We start from the raw sequence: 17,167 nt of genomic DNA, 5'->3' as shown, positions 1-17,167 counted from the left end.
AACAAGTGAACTAGGCATTTTCTTATTTTATTAAGGAATCTTCATATAGTAAGGTTGTGTATATAGTAAAGTAGTGAATAAAAGATTTTTTTTCTTTTTATTTAATGAATAAGTTTCTTGGACAATATAAGGTACAACGCTAATCGAATACAATAATTTTACGTGGAGTGGTAAATTAACAATGAGTAGCTTAGTTTCTTATTCCCACCTTGATTTTGCGGGTAAATGACATGGTTTTGAAATTACTTCTAATTATATACCCACTATCTTCGAATATAACGTTTCCTGTATTGCAATATTGTGAGCATAAAAGTACTTTATATATACTCCCTCTATCCCTTATTTTTTGCCCCATTTTACTTTTTACGATCTTCAAAATACATTTTCAAACGTATATATCTCCATTTCTATACGCGTAAAAATTATTAAAATTTGATATTTATAAACTATACAATGAGATGACTCTAACAAAATCCCACATTAATATATTATCACGTATAGATTAACGAAAATTCATGGTCAAACTTTTAAAAATTTGACCATATTTTTACAATGGGGCAAAAAATAAGGGACGGAGAAAGTATAGAAGTAGGAATGTGTCACGTTCAATCATTATACATCAATGTTCCAAATGTTCCTTTCCCTTTTGCTAATAATGTCAACATTCAACCCTATGTGGAGAACAAGTGTTAATATTAGTGCTAAGACTTTTTTAATTTTTTTTTTCTCGTATTCTCCTTGGAATGATAGGAGGATCGTTAAATCAAATAAAGAATATACTTCATTTAGATCCATTACTAAATTTATGAAGATGTGAAAGAAAGCGAGACGAAGAGGGTGTGGAGTAGAGGATGTGAGATTTTTAAATTTTGCGGGCATAAAAGGTTCCATTATTCTATCAAATAAAAACAAAATGAAAAATAAGAAAACTCGAATTTAGGCTCTATTCACTTCACCTTTTAAAAAAATAATATTCAATAAAAAATAATTTCAGTTCAGTAAAAATAAATTCAATTCAACAAAAATAATTTTAGTTCAGTAAAAATAGTTTAAGTTCAGTAACAATCAGTAAACCTAAAGAAGAAATATAATAGCAATTCAGTAAAAATAATTTGAGTTCAACAAAAATAATTTCAATTCAGTAAAATTAATTTCAGTCCAACAAAAATAAGTTCAACTAAAATAATTTCAGTAAAATTAATTTCAGTTCAGTAAAAATAATTAAGTTCAACAAAAATAATTTCAGTTTAATAAAAATAATTTCAATTCAACTAAAATAAGATGAAGTGAACGGGACCTTATAACTTATTTCATCTTAATCCAATACAAAGAGTCAAAGACTATTTATTAGGGTAAAGTAATCCAATAAAACAAGAGGATTGCAATAGTTTTACCATGTAAAAGTACGTGAGATAAATTTCTTAAGTCCCATAAAATCAACATCATTACTTTATAAAGAAAAAACTTGTAAGCAATGATTTTCGTAAACCATTCTGTTGAAAATCCATACTATAACACATAGGTGGTTTTGTCATTCTTTTAAAATATTAAAACCTCATACGAAAATGTCATCTTTTAAAAACTTTATATATATATATATATATATATATATATATATATATATATATATATATATATATATATTTATTTATTAATTTTTATGTATAAAGTTTTTAAAAGATGAAATTTTATGATGATGTGAGATTAAAAACTTATATTAAAAACACACGAAGAAAGTCATTTATTAAAAACTTATATTTAAGAAGAAAATTACGAGTATACTTATACTTATTTTTAACAACCAAATATTGTGTTTTACGTTATTTATGATGATGCAAGTTAAGTCGATTTCTTTTTCTTTATGTATTTGTAATAGAATTTTTATTTTTTTATTTTATTTTATTTTTTTTGACAGATGCTTAATCAATAACGGAAAGTATTACAAACTACAAAGAGACAGACTAGCTAGTCCCAAGATTACAAACATTGCAAACACTAAAAACATCATCCTTGCAATGAATTGTCGATCTGATAACTAGATTAATAGCCTTCGAACATGCGTTAGGAAATATCCATTCTTCTTCTTCTTCAAAACAAGAATACCATTGCAAAGAAAACGACACCTTTTTGACTTAGTCATCCCTTTGTCTTGATTTAAACCTGTTCAATATTCTGGACTTTTTTTTTTTACTTAATAATCTATTAGAATTGAAAGTATCAATTTGATGGCTAACTTTTACACGCATCATCTTATCTATTTTCGAGTTGGGAAAAAAGAAAAATGTAATCATTATATTATAATAATAAACACAAGCCATGGGAAACAAAATACAGTGTATTGCAATAAATTTTAAGATATTTATTACATTATATGATAATTCGATTTTCTTTTTTCCATATATGAAAGGTATTTGTATATATTTCGGCATTTTCTTACTCTTTTACATATGAATGAAGAATGTAAAGGACAATTCAAAGTGTAGATTGAAAATTTCCACTATTTACTAATTTTACTCCAACAAAACAAAATGAAACTATCATATACACCAAACTTTTACTATAATTTTCTTCTTATGGCAACATAACCGTCGGTGTTATAAATAAGCATTATTTCAAAATTATAAAATTATTGAAAAGGATACATGTTATTAATAAACATCGATGCATCAATTTTTATAATATACTATCCTATGGCTATTATATTATAGGAAATTAGAATTTAGTATTGGCTCTGTTTTTTCAAGGTTATGTGATTAAGGGTATGAGAGAGAAAATACAGAGTGTTTACTCAATATGAGAATTTTGTCATGTGATGCTCTTTTATGCATTGAAAGTACATGGTATATATATAGCAATTGTTTGCAAAATCTCTAATTCACATTTATATTCAATATATAAAACAAAATTACTAAATATCTCTTGGATCATTATCACACTTGTCTGACTTATCATACAATCATAACTATTTAGAATCAAAGCAATTAAACAATTAATATCTAAATAGTGATAAACCTAGAATGAACAAAAAGATAAATATTTCAGTTCTCAGAGTAATTTCGACACTGTTTTAGATCTTGGCTCTTCTAAAACCAAATATCCAATAGAGGATTTATCCTTTAGAGTTGATAATGAGTTGGTACCAATATCCAAACCCTTATCCACTCTTAGCCATATTTGCACACTCACTCACTAGTCATTAATTGCACCTAATTAGCAATTACCCCCCTAATAAAAAATCAACCAATAGTTAAGAAGCTTCCTCAACTTAACCAAATATCCCAAGTAGACCCCACAATACCACACATATTTTCACCACATAATCACATAGCATTACACGTGTCACAAGCTAAACCCAAGATCAAAATCTAGGTAAAAAAGAGTTCCATAGTAGAATTATCTAGACTCAACCACAACATAACATTTCTTAGTGAAACTGATAACTCCACTCTTTCTCTCTCCTCTTTTGTCCGCGGCGTTTCGTCTCTAACAACAATCACTCCCACACAAAATTCCATCATTTTCTCTCTCCTCTGTAACGACTCCATAAATTATAAAATTAAAATTAAATATTAATAAAAATTAAATCTTTTGGGGTTTTCTTTTAGTTTTGTATTTTAATTTTGGTTTTATTAATAATTCCAAAATAAGTGTGAAGAAAAAAAAAAAAGGGGGAGAAATTTAATCTCATCGAAACCCTAGAAAACCCGAAGAAGAAGAGCTAAAACCCTAGTTTTTATTTGGGGTAAGAGAGAGAAAGAGGAAATTCCGAAATCTGAGATTTTGGGTTGTGAAAGTTTCGATTTTTCTGGGGAATTTGTGTTTTTTTTGTTGATTAATTATTAATCAAATAAAAATGTCGACGGCGTCGTACGGTCGTAGTCGTAGTGGTGATAGGTTTTACAATCCGCCGGCGGTGCGACGGCAACTTCAGCTTCAACAGCAACAACAGCAGCAGCAACAGCAACAGATTGTTGTGCAACAGCAGCAGCAGAAGCAGAAACAGCAGGAAAGAGATGAGATTAGGAAAGAGAAACATCACAATCAGAATCAGAATCATAGCCACCATAATCAGGCGCAGTTGTCGGCGCAACAGCAGCAGCAGAGGCGGCAGAAATCGGGGGTGGTTGCGGTGGATGCGGGTAATCAGCCGCAGTTGGAGAAGAGAGTGAAGAGTTCGTCTTCGTTGTCGGAGAATCGAGTGGAATCTGATGATTGTGCTTCCACTGCGACTACTACGACGACACCGGGTGCTTCGGTGTCGTCGTCGTCGCATTCCACCAATTTGGATCGGTTTTTGGAGCATACTACTCCATCTGTCCCTGCTCAACACTTTTCTAAGGTATGGGATTGATTTCAATTGGATTTTGGTTGTATTTGTTAGTTGATTCCAGTTAAATTAGATCTGATTTTGTTAGGTGTTGATACAATGTGGGGTGATTTGTGAAGTTTTTATTGATCGTAGTGTGAAATTTGATTGTTAAGGGTTTTGGGTATTGTGTTCGTTGATTAATTGGGTTTTAGATTGTTTTCTGCTGCTGCTTTCTGTGTTTGTTATTAGATGGTATTTGTAGATTCAAGTGTTTGTTAGTTGAGTAATGAAAATTTGTTCTTTATGTTAGACGAGCATGAAGGGATGGAGAACTCAGGATGATGAGTTTCGACTGTACTTCGTGCTTGGCGATCTCTGGGAGTCGTTTAAGGAGTGGAGTGCGTACGGGGCAGGAGTGCCGCTTTTGTTAAATGGTAGTGACTCTGTTGTGCAGTATTATGTTCCATATTTATCGGGCATTCAGTTGTACATAGACCCATCAAAGCCCTCCCCAAGAACCAGGTCTGCTATTTATTTGATTTTTTGCTTCTTATGTCAATGCCTTTCGTTTGATATTGTGAATGTTCCGTATCAAATTGCTGTTTACTATCTAATTGGATGATTATGCATAAGTTTGTTGAGATTTGTGTGTTTAGGAAATAAAATTGCCCACTTGTCAAGTATGCCTTTTCTAGCCTTCCGCAAAAGATAATAAGCAGTAAAACATGTTTATCAGATTAGAGAATACAGAGCCTTTTGATGCGTTAAGATATGCTTATGAGTTTAAGACACTCATAATTGATAGTACTATTCTTTTGATCAACAGAATTACTTATTATGAGCAGATATGAATGGCTACATTATACTGATTATAGTGCTAACATGATCTGGAAGGAATATCAACAATTGTGAAGCATGGGTATGGGAAAGGAGATAAACAAGATGTAGTGGATATTCATGAAATAGTAGCAAAGCACTTATCTTGAACATTGATTTAAATAAATAGAAAAAAAAGATGCTTAGTATTGAGTGCTAAGTAACTCATTTTAACATGTATTAGCAACTCTCTCTTATTACAATTTTTATGCTTATCCAGCAATTTCTTTATGATCTGAAGATGAAATCTTGAAGGGAAAGGTTATGCCTGATCTATTTATTAATGTAGTGTTACACTCCGTAAAATTTAAGCCTTGAATACCACTCTTTTGTGAGGGATTTCCATTTCCAAGGGCCTTGGGACTAGATTGTATTTTCGAAGAAGTGGATCATCTGTGAATAAAAAAGCAGTTGTTGGGAAAGTTATTCTAGAGATGAGATTTACGTTGTATTCACTAACCACGAGTTATTTTAATCTTTAATTCTCACCCTCTTTCTCTTTGCAGTTTGTATGGGGTCTTTTTGTTCTTGCTTGCCTTTGGAATTATCAGTGTGCTGAAAAAAATTTAGGTTCCCATTTGAATGAGCTCGAGCAATGTATTTTTTGCCAACTGCTGATAGTTATTCAAAACTTCAATTAGATGATTAATTTTAACATTTATCTTTGAAGCCAACATTTTCACTGGTGTTTTTGTTAGTGATGAGTCTTTTACCTTTACTTAGGTTTTTACACTGGTTGAGAGCATAATGGATACGGAAGTTTCTTTGGTATAAATGTAGATGGGGTAAAATAGGGTGCATTGAATTTGAATGCACAAGGTCATTTTAGTAATTGTATGTTCAAGGATGAGGGATCTATTTTCATTTGGAAGTAACTTGGATGTCGTCATACATAAATACATAATTGTAGAAGTTATTGTATGTGTGGAAGATGATTGTAGAAGTTACTATAGTGTGGTGTAGCACTTCATTCTTTTTGGAGAACACTCATCCCATGATAAACTTGTAGATGTTCCCATTGTGAGGTGGATCACTTCATTCTTTTTGGAGCATCGATCCTTTGTCCAAGAATTCTTTTTTTGGTCTTATGAGAGCTAGGAAAGGGTTAAGCATCTCTCTCCTAATAGTTTAGCAATGTGAGAGTTGTGTAAGCTTGCCAGATAAGAAAAGATTAAAGAAGATGATGCAAATGGCTTAACATGCTTTATTGTATCAACCTGTACATAGTTGGATTTGGGACAATGCTCTCTGACCATTTTTTATTATTACAGTTCTTTTGAACAGGATAACATTTTATTCTTCTTTAAAATCTTCAAAGGATAGTTAGCGGGAGAGGTCAGAGTCGTTTTGGTTTAGTAGGAGTTGGGAGAGGGTGAAGAATGGTCATAAGTATGGAGGTGTGGTTGGCATTAGTCTTAGTTGGATGGTTGGAGAAGTAGTGGCTCTGAAGGCTAAAGGTGTGGTTGCTGCTGTGCAAGAAGGATAAGTTAAGCTAATAGGGGGAGAGGGTGTTGGCTCTCTAGGTGTCAATTTTGGTGTTTAGTAATGATGTGGCTGGTGCTCTTGGCTGACTTGGCATATGATGCTCGGAGTTGTTTTTCATGTAGAATCAAAAACTTGAAATGAATGTATTTTTTTTTTCTTTTTATTGGTGTTGTACATAGGGAAAAATTACTTTGAGTTTGTTCCTTCCATCAAACTAGGGGAAGAAGAAAGGTGAGCCAAACTCTGGAAATGTGGAGAAATACCCCTCCCTGTCTTTAGCATCTTGAGCCAAACAACTCTTAGGATTAGATGGCATAGAAGTACATTTTGTTGGGTTTTGAGGACATTTATGAAGTTGTGGACTAGTGCAAGGGCCTTTCTATGAGTTTCTCAAAATTTGATGTTCTTGTATTAAAAGTAATGCTTGGACTTCGGGAATAATGGTATACAGCTAAAAGTAACTCTTAGATTGGGAAGCATTCTGTTATTAATTAGATGCTATCTGCAGACTCTTAATAAAGTGGCATTTGGAGCAACCCTAAAGGACAAAGGAAGGATATGGTTATGAATGAAGGATATTGATGTTTAATCTATATCTATGTTCCTTGTTAGTGGGTGAACATTATATGCAGATATTGGGCCCATATTCTAAATAGAAAGGAGATGGTATGTGATGCTGATATTATTAGAAAAAGAAGACGTGATTATAAATTTTATACACACCACATCCAAGTTATAGGTTCCTTGTCTCGTAATTTTAAAAGAGGATCCTTAACTTTTTAGCTAAATTGGTGTCAAACACGTTTATGCTACAGCTAAACTCCATCTGTGTTTGATGTTAACATATGTCTATCACTCTTAGTGGAAGTGTATGGTACTTAATGACTTACTGTATTACTATGAGAGTATGAGGGGCTTTCATATGTTAATTGTCAGGTTTGTAACTTCCACAGTTAGAGCTGCTAAAGCATTAGTAGACATCATTTGACCAATCAATTAACTCTTACTGATGCAAAAGAGTTGGAGGCACTATATGGCTCTTGATTGGTGCTACCTGTGAGACAGACACCTGAGCAGCCAAGCCTAATTGCTTATCTCAGAATTTTTTATAGCTGTGGATAGGAATTTTTTTACTCTTGCAAATTTAATGTTCTGTGCTAAAGAATCTGTTTACCACCCCTCCCCCCTTCTTCCCCCAAAATTCAGAAAATTTCAGCACCTCTACAAACTGCTAAACTCCTTGTTCTTTGTTTTTTTTAACCTCTTATTATTTACATAAAAGTGTATCCCTATTCTTTAGCTTTAAACCGCTTTTGGTTGCAGATATAGTTTGATGCTTATTTTGAGTCACTTTATATGATTTGAGTCACTATATATGATTAGATGCATACTTGCATAGTATGGTTGTAGTTTGGTGGTTTCCCATCATTTATTCCACAACAAATTGAATAAAACCTTTTTTGAATTACTTTCATTTTTGAGGATATTGTTTTTAGACCAAGTCTAAGCTAGCTTGGAATGTTTATTGTGGACTATTTGGTTATTTGGTGCCTGATGCATGGGAATGTTGTAAGAATTGTCAAGGAATTCCCAAGAGGAGCCTTCAATTCTTGTACTCCCTGTGTTCTTGAATTGTTCTACCCACTTTTCATTTTTGTCCATTCATATATTTTCCACCCATCTTGCTTTATTCTATTCTAGGTATACAATAATTGCACCTTTCCACACTCTTTATTCACCTTTTTTAACACTCACCTTTTTACTTTATCCTACACCCACTCACCCTTTTCAAAATTTTCTTAAACCGTGGATCGAATAGAACATAAATAAACGGAGGTATTACTTTTTATATTGCCATTTTTATAATCATAGCTCACTTAGGCGCACTGTAAGCAGAGCTAGCACAGAGGGAGTGACTTCTTGTAAAATGTTGAATTATTCTAGATCCAACTCATGTGTTTCTTTCAGATTAGGGCATCATTTTGTGCTTCAATAAGGTCAAGATTGGTAATTTTCCAGACAGTCTGTTATTGCGTCAATTTGATCATTGTGTGTATCAAATGATTTAGCCTCAGCTAATGCTTATACCTTCAATATTCTGGGATGTAAGCTTTTCAATAACAGCTTTTCCAGTCTCCTCCAATAATCAATAACTGGAAAAGCTATAAACTTATTATTGGAGGAAATTGGAAAAGCTGATATTGATTGAGCTTGGGCTCAAATTTGCAACCTTTCTGTGTTCAAAGAATTGTAGAGCAATTCATTAATGTTTTGAGTTGTAATAAACATACAAAACAGTCTGTTACAGACCAAGCCATTTGGTTATATACATATTCAGTTTATGCTTGTTTTGAGTGTAATGTTTTCCCTGCGCACTATTTTTTGCTTACTCAAATTTTTGATAATCTTTTGAGTTTGTTGCAGAATGCCTGGGGAGGAGAGCGATGAGTCATCTAGAGAAACTTGTAGTGATGGCAGCAGCGATTGTGAAACAGAAAGAGGACCTTGCAATTTTGCTGCATGGAACCAGCAGGATCTTGCAGAGTCTACTCTACAGGATATGAAGGCACTTTCACTGAGATATAAGCCCTTCAATGGGTCATCTAGCGATGAAGGGGAATTTTCTAATTCTCCCGGTGTTCTTACCTTCGAATATTTTGAGCATGATCCTCCCTATAGTAGGGAACCATTGGCTGATAAGGTTGGTTCTTCTGCTAATATTTTGTACTATTCTTTCCCTAACTTTTAATTACTTGTTCACTTTAATTAATTTGGACTTAAATTTCTACAGATATCGCTCCTTGCATCACGTTTCCCAGAATTAAAAACATATAGGAGCTGCGATTTGTCGCCATCAAGTTGGATTTCTGTTGCTTGGTATGATTTTGCCAGTTATTTCAATTTGCATATTTTGAAATTGTAGTACGTTACTTTTTAGCTTGCGGCTTACCTGATCTTTGTATCCTTCTACTGGTTTTTTGAAAAAAGGTATCCAATATACAGAATTCCAACTGGTCCAACCCTCCAGAATTTGGATTCCTGCTTTTTGACGTTTCACTCCCTCTCAACACCTCTTCGTGGTATGTCTCAATGGTTTTTGAAACTGGTTAGTAGCATATTATTCTCTCCTACTGTGCCTGATGGGATGACATCCCCATTTTTTACAGGTGGACAGAGTGAGTGGCAAAGTCATAACAGTTCTTGTCCAAGGGAGATTCCAAATGGGGGCTTTGGTATAGGTCTTAAGATACCATTGCCTATATTCGGCATGGCTTCTTATAAGTTTAAAATCTCCGTTTGGGATCAAAATGGAGTCGATGATTCTCAGAAGGCCAATTCCCTGTTGCAAGCTGCTGATGAGTGGCTCCGGCTTCTAAATGTCAATCATCCTGATTACAGGTTTTTTGTCTCCCACAACTTTAACTGGAGATAAGTGCATGGAGCAATTATATGGACCGGTGAAAGAGTAGAGTTAATAGCTGACTCCTCTGCTCAGCTGACTATATGTATTTTAAGTTGTCGGCTGAGTATGCAGAATCCCCTCTCGCCTTTGTGTTCCTCTATCTGCAACTTTGGTTTTGCATTACTTGTATTTTCAGAGGAAGTTTTAGAAACATCAGCTTTGGTAACTTACAAGCTCTACTGGTGGAAGATGAAGTTATTCCCGTGTAATTTGCTAAATAACTTGCTGTACCAAAACTTTCTGATGTGATACAGTTGTTTGAGGATGGGATTCCTGAGAATTCTTAGGCAGGTTGAAAGTCTTAGGACTTTTGTTTGCCCTTGTATGTGACTAGGTTCTGTTTCGGAAAAATGAGTAGATATCATATGAGCAAGTTTTTATTTGTACAAATACATGCTTTGCTTGGAATGAATAGGTTTCTGGTCGCTGTTTGTGCAAGCTTTCTGGTGTTTGAGCACTAATAAAAATCCTTTCAGTTTTTAAAGGAAACTCTTAAGTCTAACTGTATAGTCTATGAACCATTATGATGGCGAGAGTGTCAACGCAAGGTAAGCACAATGGAAAAGGCTACTGCCAACGAATTGGGGCAAAATGTTTAGGGTTTAAGGTCTAATAGACCAGAATGGGAGGAAGTCTCCTACATTTGGCTAATAGTCTCCATTTTTTTGTAGAAGTGACAATTGGGTCGTTTAGATTTATTCAACGAGTTGAGTCATTATTGAGTGACGACAGATGAGTCATTTGGTTATGTTTGTGGTTGAGTAATATTCAAACTTATTGTCAATTAGCTTACTTGAAAAAGTGAACTTCAGCTAGTGCAATAATTGTAGGTAAATATTAGATCAAGACTTTTCAATTCTACATCTGGTATGCAAAGTGTGAGTAATAGTGCAGTCTGAATACTGGCCTACGAATGAACTTACATACTGGCATGAGAATGAACTTGGTCTATCCACCAAACATTTGATCTTACACTAGTTAGTAGTTACAGCCATGCTCACCAGTGTTAATAAATGGTGTTATTGAAAGAAATTATACGGAATTTTAGTGGTAATGCTATCCATCTCCAAATCTCTCCTGTCTTTCTTATATTTTTACCATAATCTCAATGTAGACATACAAGATATAACAATTTGATGATTAGGAGATCGGACGAAAGAGTGAGCGAAAAGTAGCTTTGGTTGTAGCATGCACATCCTGTAAGATGATTAGGAGATAGAAGAAAGAGTGAGTGTCTGTAAAGAGCGTGTAGAATTTACTATCATTATCGTCGTTTATTCATGTATTAATCTACTATATGAGACGATATCAATTTTGAAACAGACTTCTTGGGTGCCCGATCAAAAGGCTAAAGTTTGCTTGAAACATGCGCTAGAGTCCCCTAAAGAGTATATGGCCATACTGAAATAATGAAGCAGAACTGGATAGCATTTTGTCAATTTGTCAGATAACAGTTCGCCTCTTTTCAAATTCATCAAATGACATAACTTTTCTTTGCATTTGAGATCAACTACATTTGAAGATAGACTTGATAACTTTCCCTGAGATGATCTTTGAATCAAAATTTCCGGGCCAGCAGAGCATTGGCATGCTGATACGAGCAAAAACCACCGCCAAGTTAGCATTAGAATCATTCAAGTAACTCAATGTTTGGTTGTCTAAGAGGAGCCGTTCGGATAAATAGAACATTGTTCTTGTTCTTATTTTGAAGTTTATTATTCCCATTGTGGTACAGAATCTTTCATGGAAAAAACAACCACTAGAAGCAAGCCATAACGGGTAAGATTACATACGTTATTCCACCTTTTAAAATATTGCACTTGCATAATCCGTCTAAATACAACAAGAAATACAACATTAACTTTGAACATTACCCTGAGACCTAATGATATTCCCTCCATCTCTCTCTCTCTCTCTCTCTCTTTCACAAGTTACAACATTGTTTTCAATCCTCTTGGTTTTTCCCTTTCCCTACTAAGGCTCACAATATCTGCAATCTTGGCCATCGGCTTTACAAGATGTCATCAAGCATAGTGGAGAGCAGCAATCCTCGGACAAATTCACACTTCCTAGCCTTCTCTTCATGCTCCTTTTCAGAAAGCATAGAGTGCTGGGAACTGCATATTATGCAAATCATTAGCATTTCATAATCTCTTATAATAGACAAATACAGATTTTTAATGTAAATATTCAAAATGCATGGAAGCTCAAATGGTAATCTCATGGAATGCAGATGGAAGCTGAAAAAGAAAGATGGATTTTATAAATAATTCTTATAAATCTAATTTCATTTACTATACCTTTTTCGAATATAAATGGTCTTGCTTTCTATTTTGATCAGCCAGCTTAAATTTCAAAATACGAGTTTAAAAAGAAATTCCTCATTCATTTGCTTACAATGCCGTCCATACAAACACTTCAGAGGAGCATTGAACATCCATACATATCTTATATTCTTAATTTACTGCAGTTAATCTTTTTCATATCAGATTTACTATCACAATATTTACATCTTCCTTAATCAATGTTCAGTCAATCACAAGGTGAAGTGATTTTCCCTATGCTTAAATTCTCAAAAAAGATTTAAACCCCAAAATGAAGCGCACACAGCATGTATAACTTGACAAGGACAAGATAAATTATTATCAATTTTCATTAGCTAAATATGTTCTGGGAGAGTTCAGACTGTTCATAGTCATTCTTACAGTATAACAGCATGTTTAGTCCCCAGAAAGAATGCGCAAATAATGCATGCACAATGGCAACACAATAGCTAAGAGCAACCAAACATGTTACTTTGTCTCACTTTAATGAGATAAAGGTGGAAGGCTTGGCTAACCAATCACAAAAGGTTTTATGCAGCTACATAATGAATTATTTAATTAGAACTAAATGTGTAGCACAATACACAGTTATATGGGTCCTCCAGAGGACCTGAAATGCTTATTAAACATCTGGCAAATAATATGATGGTCTCCAAAGTTGGCGCAAGATCACAATCTAATACTAATTATGCAGAAGAAAGTCTTTTTATTTTCATCATTCATATTACAAAGAAACAGCATGATTATAGGGGCTCAAGTGTCGTATCAGGATATTTAATGGCTTTTCATTCATTATCCTTTCCCCATTTATTTGTGAAGTGGGTTTTGGGGGGGCATTGTGTTACATTATTCAGAGCATGAGCAAAAACTAATACTAATAATTATTACTTTAAATATGTATATGGCAATAAAAATTAATTCCAAGAATAAAACATCAAACGAGATGGTTTAGATTACCTTTCAATTGTTTCCTCCATAGCTTGTGGAAGTGGGCTTGTTTCCTTAGAAGAACAAGGTTCTCCCTTTCCAAGTTCTTCTGCAGAGGAAGAGCTGTATATAAGTGAGGACAAGAGAGGATCAGGGTCTGGATTGGACGAAGAAAGAGTGAAAGAGGAGCCTCCGAAAAGGGATTGCCTATTTCCTTCTCGCAATTCCTTTCTCAATATGCTAAACATTGAATTTGGAACACCCCTGCGCAACCTCCTTCTGCGCTGAACGTAATCTTCCAGTCAAGGAAACACAATAAATCACAACTTAACTTCATAAAGGGTGCTTCAAAGGAGATAACAACCAATAGCAAAGAGAATTATGTTTCTGAGAGAAAAGTGCCTCACGTCACAGAGACCTTTCATGGAACACAAAGAAAAATCAAAATCATCAATCTACAAATTAAAATTAAAAAAACAAATCAGGAAGAAAAAAAGGATATCTTCAATATATTTCCATGCTGCATTGTGATGTGACCAACCATGTCCATTCCTACCCTCTTTGCACAGACAGGGCAAACCTGCAAGAAGTAAAGCAATCATGTGCATTAATTCAGTATCAAATAAAGTCAGAACTAGTTATGAATTTAGAAGGCTACACATGTTTCACAAAGATCCTCATTATGAAATCCCTGTGAAAACTACAAGAGTAATGAAAAAATGAGTGGAACTCATCACATTTTACATCAACAATCTGTTCCCTAATAATCCATATACAAGAGAATGTAGATCAGTCTAGCAACATGTCAAGCAAAAAAAGGGGGGTTAAAGATAATTGACCAAATATTTCTCATTTACAAAAGGAGAAGGGAATTTGACCCCGTCTTGTCATTACATGCCACGGGCCAAAGAAATCTCGCAATAAATGAAATTCATGACCTCAAACATCCACCACATTGCATATCTACTAAGAAAGCAGAAAAGGAAGCATACAATTACAAGAGACAGGCAAGGGGAAACATTTGTCCAACGCATGATAATCCAAATGTTATCCATTCACTAAAGAAAAAAAGGCCTAAAGTTTTGTCATATCTATGTCACAAGACCACAAAACCCGTGACAACCTCCAGTATCAAAGATGTCACTCAGGTCATGAAGAGCTAAAATTGTATCACATCTAACACGTTTTTCATGCAAAGGCAGTATAGTATACCATAATACCAGTACATGATTACAAAAGGCTTCCCCATTTGAACTCACAGGCTAATTAACATACCTAAGATTGAAGACATATACACGGGTGGGACATCTATGCAACCCAGTTCAACTCAACACCAATGATCCAATAAGTAAATGACATCATGCTCCACAAACAGCCCATAGACCAAGCAACACAATCTCTGATTCTCACAAAACCTTACAATGAAGCCACAGCCCCAGCATGAACGAAACATACATGAAACCCCAGCAACAAAATTTTATGTAAAGGTCATAAGTTTAAGGGAGTTTTAATAAAGATGCACATGTATGGCTTAACGCAAAGCTATCGAAAGCTTCGAATCTATGATCCAATAGCTAAACTAACTTATCTGCAATGGACAAACAAGTCCCAGGTAATTAGAGGAATACACTAAACTACTAAAAAAAATTACAAATTTAGAAGCCTTAATTATAAGCTATACTATGATGCAATGTTAAGATAATTACCCCATTTTTCAACTCCACTTGATGTTCTTCATCCATATGGCAAAACAACCCCACGATATCGAACTCATCAGCACAAAATGGGCATGAAAACTCTTGTTTGTAATCATCTTCGACCTCTAAATCATCACCTCCCAAATAAGCCTCTGTTTCAAACCAAATTCCCAAAAGTTCATTTCATTAGATCATCAAATTCAGCTTAATCTCACCAACCCCAGAAAACCCTCTTCAAAATTATATCAAATAATCACAAAACCATGAAATTCAGCAACAAAAATCACCTCAATTCATCAACTTTTCCTAAAATGGATAGAAGCCCAATTTGAGAAATTAAGCAAAGCAAATAGAAAGATAAGATTTTTCACCTAATTTCTCAAATGGGTCCCCCCACAAACCCTAAAAAACTCCATCGTTTCTCACATTTCAAGGCAACTAACAAACAAAAATTGGGGATAAAATCAAAAATTGCTGAAAACCCAGAAAAAATAAGAACAACCCCAGAAATAAAAACTAACCAGATCGAAGTTGGTAACGTCTGAAAGATGATGATGATGAAGAAGAAAGACGAGAGCTCCATAGATCACCACCATCCATTTTTTGATCTTCTTCTTTCTAGATGATGATGAAGAAGATGATCAAACAATAACCCAGAAAAATTCACTTCAAATTTCTTCAGAAATTCAGATAAATTCAACAAAAAGGCACCTGCTTTGTTGAAAATTATGGGAAATTATTTCTCAAATGTTTGTGGGGGAAACCCTAAAAAATTTGTGCAAAGGAGAGAAATGAAATGTCCAGGAAATTGAGGAGGAGAGAGAATGAGCTGAGGCAACAACACTCTCTACCGACCTTCCTCTCCTTCTTGTATGAGGTACAGATAATTTTATACACTCGCTTTTTTCAAGACTATTTGCCCTTTGTTTTTGATATATTTACTCTTTTGCCATTACCTGCCTTTGCTTTTCCTACCTACATTATTTATGCAGGTGTTAATGAGGCTCTATTATATTCCATTTGCAAAAACGATAAATTATTTGTCTATAAGAGCATCCACAATGGTCGTATAGAGGTCCTTGTTTGCAATTTTTAAATAGTTAGAGTTAGTAGCTCCGTTTTGGTGAAACTAGATAACTTCCACCTAAAATTGAGTTGTCCATGTAGATGATAAATTTTTTGTGATTTATTATTTTTGCATTGATTTTTTTTTATTATTTTATTTGAAAAGTTAATAAACACGTGGAATCTGCTAAAATTACAAAAGATATTATAGATTGTCATTATGGAGGTTGTAGTAGTTTGAGAATGATAATGTGGCAATTTAAAACTAAATGTATGAGTTGAAAGTGTTGTAAAGAAAGGACCATTAAATGTGTTGCGATTAAAAAAAAAAATAGAGGGAGTAGCTTTATTTTATTTACTTCCCTGTTTCTTTTTAGATACATCACTTTTCCTTTTAATTAAAAATTAATAAATTCTCTTCTAACTCTCATATCACATTGGTCCTCTTTTTTCTTTCTTTTCATCTCTCTTATCTTCGAAATTTTATAGGATTTCGTGTTTTTGCAAATGATGCATCTAAAAAAAAGAAGTATAAAATGCATGTTGTGGCTTAATGAAGTTTTAGTGAAAGGTTAGAAATTCAAATTCCGACTCCACTAATAATTTCAGTCAATATTATTCGTCATTGTCAGCTAGTGTTTGATCATACTTAGATGGTATGCTGATATCAACATAATTCTTTATAGGCATCAACAAACACAAAATTAGTGTTTAGAATTTATTGAGAAGTGAATTGGATATCACCATTGGGTGTGAAAAACAACTCATTTTATATTTCATTATTTAAAGTTGAATCTCACCATTAGAGATGGTTAACATACTTCTTTTATCATTTTTGCTCTATCTTTTTGTATAGTGGTCTCACTTGACACTTGATAAGATGTTACATGAGACATAATGTTACTCGATTTGACTTATTATGTCTAGGTTCAAATTTATTGGTTTTTAATAAACTTATATTTTTTTTTTAACTTAATTTGTTTAAATAAGCGTTGGATTGAACTTAATATTTTCAACACAA

General features: G+C 33.8%; 2 protein-coding genes across 2 annotated transcripts; one reads left to right on the top strand and one right to left on the bottom strand.

The window, feature by feature from the left end:
- The first annotated feature begins 3,217 nt into the window (after window positions 1-3,217).
- Window positions 3,218-10,574, top strand: LOC110697236. The gene is made up of 6 exons (XM_021874595.1): window positions 3,218-4,339; window positions 4,620-4,831; window positions 9,095-9,371; window positions 9,462-9,547; window positions 9,659-9,750; window positions 9,838-10,574. Exons 1-6 carry the CDS (start codon window positions 3,854-3,856, stop codon window positions 10,101-10,103), a joined length of 1,419 nt encoding a protein of 472 aa, XP_021730287.1. The 5' UTR covers window positions 3,218-3,853; the 3' UTR covers window positions 10,104-10,574.
- Window positions 10,575-11,804: 1,230 nt separating this feature from the next.
- Window positions 11,805-15,958, bottom strand: LOC110697235 (protein DEHYDRATION-INDUCED 19 homolog 4-like). The gene is made up of 5 exons (XM_021874594.1): window positions 15,603-15,958; window positions 15,091-15,233; window positions 13,887-13,964; window positions 13,415-13,674; window positions 11,805-12,250 (listed from the first exon to the last, which is right to left on the bottom strand). Exons 1-5 carry the CDS (start codon window positions 15,679-15,681, stop codon window positions 12,145-12,147), a joined length of 666 nt encoding a protein of 221 aa, XP_021730286.1. The 5' UTR covers window positions 15,682-15,958; the 3' UTR covers window positions 11,805-12,144.
- Window positions 15,959-17,167: the final 1,209 nt, after the last annotated feature.

Source organism: Chenopodium quinoa, unplaced genomic scaffold (assembly GCF_001683475.1).
Source record: "Chenopodium quinoa cultivar QQ74 unplaced genomic scaffold, ASM168347v1, whole genome shotgun sequence".
NCBI lineage: Eukaryota > Viridiplantae > Streptophyta > Magnoliopsida > Caryophyllales > Amaranthaceae > Chenopodium > Chenopodium quinoa.
The sequence above is the reverse complement of the archived record's forward strand: the minus strand, read 5'-3'. Positions and strand labels throughout refer to the sequence as shown.